The 5,126-nt window shown below is 41.4% G+C and overlaps 1 protein-coding gene across 3 annotated transcripts in view; it reads left to right on the top strand.

Annotated features, from left to right (window-relative positions):
* The first annotated feature begins 3,531 nt into the window (after positions 1 to 3,531).
* LOC133650249 (regulation of nuclear pre-mRNA domain-containing protein 1A-like) overlaps positions 3,532 to 5,126 on the top strand; it is a 35,528-nt gene continuing 33,933 nt past the window's right edge. For all 3 annotated transcript variants that reach the window (XM_062047274.1, XM_062047273.1, XM_062047276.1), the window contains exon 1: positions 3,532 to 3,918. In XM_062047274.1, the coding sequence (XP_061903258.1) occupies positions 3,768 to 3,918 (151 nt within the window). In that variant the 5' untranslated portion in view covers positions 3,532 to 3,767. The remainder of the gene's footprint in view (positions 3,919 to 5,126) is intronic.

Raw genomic sequence — 5,126 nt, 5'->3', positions numbered from 1 at the left:
TGATGAATTGGTGCCTGTTTACAACGGAGATTTTCAAAGAGTATTAATTAGACTTAGACAAACTTTAATGATCCACAAGGGAAATTGTTCCACACAGTAGCTCAGTTACTAATGATGGAAAAGATGGAAAGCACAGTGCAGATATAAAATAGACTACAAGCAATATAAAATATAACATATATACGTAATATTTACATAATATATGTACAGTATGACATATATATACTGATATTAATTAACGATGTCTTACTGTCCATCCATCCATCTTCTTCCGCTTATCCGAGGTTGGGTCGCGGGGGCAGCAGCCTAAGCAGGGAAGCCCAGACTTCCCTCTCCCCAGCCATTTTGTCCAGCTTCTCCCAGGAGATCCCGGGATACATAGTCTCCCCAATGTGTCCTGGGTCTTCCCCGTGGCCTCCTACCGGTCGGACGTGCCCTAAACACCTCCCTAGGGAGGCGTTCGGGTGGCATCCTGACCAGATGCCCGAACCACCTCATCTGGCTCCTCTCGATGTGGAGGAGCAGCGGCTTTAGTTTGAGCTCCTCCCGGATGACAGAGCTTCTCACCCTATCTCTAAGGGAGAGCCCCGCCACTCGGCGGAGGAAACTCATTTGTACCCGAGATCTTGTCTTTTCGGTCATAACCCAAAGCTCATGACCTTATAGTTGAGGATGGGAACAGAGATCGACCGGTAAATTGAGAGCTTTGCCTTCCGGCTCAGCTCCTTCTTCACCACAACGGATCGATACAGCGTCCGCAATCAACCAACCAATCAATCAATCAATCAATGTTTATTTATATAGCCCTAAATCACTAGTATCTCAAAGGGCTGCACAAGCCACAACGACATCCGCGGTTCAGCGCCCAAGTAAGGGCAAGGAAAAACTCACAACCCAGTGGGACGTCGATGAGAATGACTATGAGAAACCTTGGAGAGGACCGCAGATGTGGGTAACCACCCCCCTCTAGGGGAGACCGGATGCAATGGACGTCGAGTGGGTCTGACATAATATTGTGAAAGTCCAGTCCATAGTGGATCTAACATAATAGTGTGAGAGTCCAGTCCATAGTGGATCTAACATAATAGTGAGAGTCCAGTCCATAGTGGATCTAACATAATAGTGTGAGAGTCCAGTCCATAGTGGATCTAACATATTAGTGTGAGAGTCCAGTCCATAGTGGATCTAACATAATAGTGAGAGTCCAGTCCATAGTGGGGCCAGCAGGAGACCATCCCGAGCGGAGACGGATCAGCAGCGCAGAGATGTCCCCAACAGATGCACAGGCGAGTGGTCCACCCCAGGTCCTGGCTCTGGACAGCCAGCACTTCATCCATGGCCACCGGACAGCGGACAAAAGAAAAGAAACGGCAGATCAACTGGTCTAAAAAGGGGGTCTATTTAAAGGCTATAGAGTACACAAATGAGTTTTAAGATGGGACTTAAATGCTTCTACTGAGGTAGCATCTCTAACTGTTACCGGGAGGGCATTCCAGAGTACTGGAGCCCGAATAGAAAACGCTGTATAGCCCGCAGACTTTTTTGGGGGGCTCTGGGAATCACTAATAAGCCGGAGTTCTTTGAACGCAGATTTTTTGCCGGGACATATGGTACTTGAACTCCTCCACTTGGGGCAGGGTCTCCTCCCCAACCCGGAGATGGCACTCCGCCCTTTTCCGGGCGAGAACCATGGACTTTGACTTGGAGGTGCTGATTCCCATCCCAGTCGCTTCACACTTTAATCCATTCCATGTTAATCAATCAATCAATCAATGTTTATTTATATAGCCCTAAATCACAAGTGTCTCAAAGGGCTGTTAATCAATTCATGGTAAATTACTAGAGATGCCGATAAATGTTTTAAAATGTAATATCGGAAATTATCGGTAATGTTGTTTTTTATTATCGGTATCGTTTTTTGTTTGTTTATTAAATCAAAATCAAAAACACAAGATACACTTACAATTAGTGCACCAACCCAAAAAACCTCCCTCCCCCATTTACACTCATTCACACAAAAGGGTTGTTTCTTTCTGTTATTAATATTCTGGTTCCTACATTATATATCATTATATATCAATACAGTCTGCAAGGGATACAGTCCGTAAGCACACATGATTGTGCGTGCTGTTGGTCCACTAATAGTACTAACCTTTAACAGTTAATTTTACTCATTTTCATTAATTACTAGTTTCTATGTAACTGTTTTTATATTGTTTTACTTTCTTTTTTATTCAAGAAAATGTTTTTTATTTATTTATCCTATTTTATTTTAATTTTTTTTAAAAGGACCTTATCCTCACCATACCTGGTTGTCCAAATTAGGCATAATAATGTGTAGGGATGTCCGATAATGGCTTTTTGCTGATATTCCGATATTGTCCAACTCTTATTTAACGATACTGATATCAACCGATACCGATATATACAGTCGTGGAATTAACACATTATGCCTAATTTGGACAACCAGGTATGATGAAGATAAGGTTGTTTTTTTTTAAATGAATAAAATAAGCTAAATAAATTAAAAACATTTTCTTTAATAAAAAAAGTAAAACAGTATAAAAACAGTTACATAGAGACTAGTAATTAATGAAAATGAGTAAAATTAACTGTTAAAGGTTAGTACTATTAGTGGACTAGCAGCACGCACAATCATGTGTGCTTACGGACTGTATCCCTTGCAGACTGTATTGATATATATTGATATATAATGTAGGAACCAGAATATTAATAACAGAAAGAAACAACCCTTTTGTGTGAATGAGTGTAAATGGGGGAGGGAGGTGTTTTGGTTTGGTGCACTAATTGTAAGTGTATCTTGTGTTTTTTTATGTTGATTTAATTAAAAAAAAACAACCTGATACCGGTAATAAAAAAAAACAACAATACCGATAATTTCCGATATTACATTTTAAAGCATTTATTAGACATCTCTAATGTGTTAATTCCACGACTGTATAGGCCCCTTCTTTGGCTATTTTTAAGACCCTTCTTAAAACCAATTTTTATTCACTGGCTTTTAACCCAGCATGAGACTTTAAACTGTTTTTAACTTTTAACTTTTTTAACTGTTTTTAACTTTTAACTGCTTTTTATCTAACAAAATTGTTCTTAGGGTAATTTTGTATTTGCTTTTTTAATGTGTATTTTACTTCTGTTTTAAATTTTATTTTTTGTCTGTCCTTTGCCTTTATTTCTTTGTGGTGTACAGCCCTTTGTTTTTGAACTGTGGTTGTTTTTAAAGGGCTTTATAAATAAAGTTGGTATGGTATGGTATGGTATATATATCGGTATTGGTAATTAAGAGTTGGACAATATCGGAAGCCATTATCGGACATCCCTATAAATTACCGATGTCTTACTGTAACACTAGAAAAGTAACATTTTAAAATAAGTCGAATGCTTAAATAGTTGCAGTTTTTTGTTGAATTTGATACACTTCCACTTTAGAGCCAATATTTAAAACAAAGAGCGGTTGTTTAAAAAAAATAAAAAAAAGCTACTTCCGGTACTATTGAACGCGTCATGACGAGCAAGCGGAAGTGCCTTGCTCAGGCTGCCGAGCTAGCAAGGCTAGGCTAACTAGCTGGTGTGTAAACACGGTAGGAAGTTGGGTAGCTGTGTTGCTTTGATTAGTGTGCTTTTATTTTCCTTTATTGGACGCCTAGAGTGAAACAACAACCACAGACAACACGGTGGAGGAACAACCGAAGCGGCCGCTGTCGGTTAAAACTCGCAACGGCGACGTTTGTAGTGCGGTCGAAATGTCCTCTTTCTCCGAGGCGGCTCTAGAGAAGAAGCTGTCCGAGCTCAGCAACTCCCAGCAAAGTGTGCAGACGCTGTCGCTGTGGCTCATCCATCACAGGAAACACGCCAAGACCATCGTGGACGTGTGGTTTAACGAACTCGTCAAAGGTAAGCAGTCGAACAGGTAAGGAATGGGGGGGGGGGGGGGGGACGAACAAAGCACGCTAGCATCCGTTGAGTGCACGGCTGCTAAGTCAACCAACATTTTTCCGACTTCGAGACCCCTCCCTTCACTTATTTAAAATGTCCTGGCCTATTTTAAAACGTTTACCTCACTAAATGTCTCTATGGAAAAAAACAGTGTGCGTGCGATTGATACTGAGAATGTTGATATCGATCAGACATCAACATTGATATCACCCTTGACACTCAGCATCAAGGGTGGGAATTGGGGGTTAAATCACCAAAATCATTCCCGAGCGCGGCCATCGCTGCTGCTCACTGCTCCCCTCACCTCCCAGGGGGTGGAACAAGTATAATGCATGTGTTCCTTTTTGACTAGAAATCCGATATTTTTCAACTCTTTTAATTACCGATACGATATATATAGTTGTGGAATTAACACATTATGCCTAATTTTGTTGTGATGCCCTGCTGGGTGCATTAAACAATGTAACAATGTTTTCCAAAATAAGAGAACATCTTCAACTCAAGTTATGGAAAAAAAGTGCCAACATGGCATTTATTACTGAAGTCACAAAGTGCATTATTTTTTTAACATGCCTCAAAACAGCAGCTTGGCATTTGGGACAGAGCATTAGTAGGTTGCAAGGGGTTCTGGGTATTTGTTCTGTTGTGTTTATGTTGTGTTACGGTGCGGGTGTTCTCCCGAAATGTGTTTGTCATTCTTGTTTGGTGTGGGTTCACAGTGTGGCGCATATTTGTAACAGTGTTAAAGTTGTTTATACGGTCCACCCTCAGTGTGACCTGTATGGCTGTTGATCAAGTATGCATTGCATTCACTTGTGAGTGTATCAAAAGCCGTAGGTATTTTAAAGTTAAAGTACCAATGATTGTCACACACACTAAGTGTGGTGAAATGTGTCCTCTGCATTTGACCCATCCCCTTGTTCCACCCCCTGGGAGGTGAGGGGAGCAGTGGGCAGCGGCAGTGCCCGAGAATCATTTTTGGTGATTTAACCCCCAATTCCAACCCTTGATGCTGAGTGCCAAGCAGGGAGGTATTGGGTCCCATTTTTAAAGTCTTTGGTATGACTTGGCCGGGGTTTGAACTCACAACCTACCGATCTCAGGGCGGACACTCTAACCACTAGGCCACTGAGTAGGTTTGATTATATGACTGGGCCGGCACGCGA

Source organism: Entelurus aequoreus, linkage group LG05, assembly GCF_033978785.1.
Source record: "Entelurus aequoreus isolate RoL-2023_Sb linkage group LG05, RoL_Eaeq_v1.1, whole genome shotgun sequence".
NCBI classification, from domain to species: domain Eukaryota; kingdom Metazoa; phylum Chordata; class Actinopteri; order Syngnathiformes; family Syngnathidae; genus Entelurus; species Entelurus aequoreus.
The sequence above is the reverse complement of the archived record's forward strand: the minus strand, read 5'-3'. Positions and strand labels throughout refer to the sequence as shown.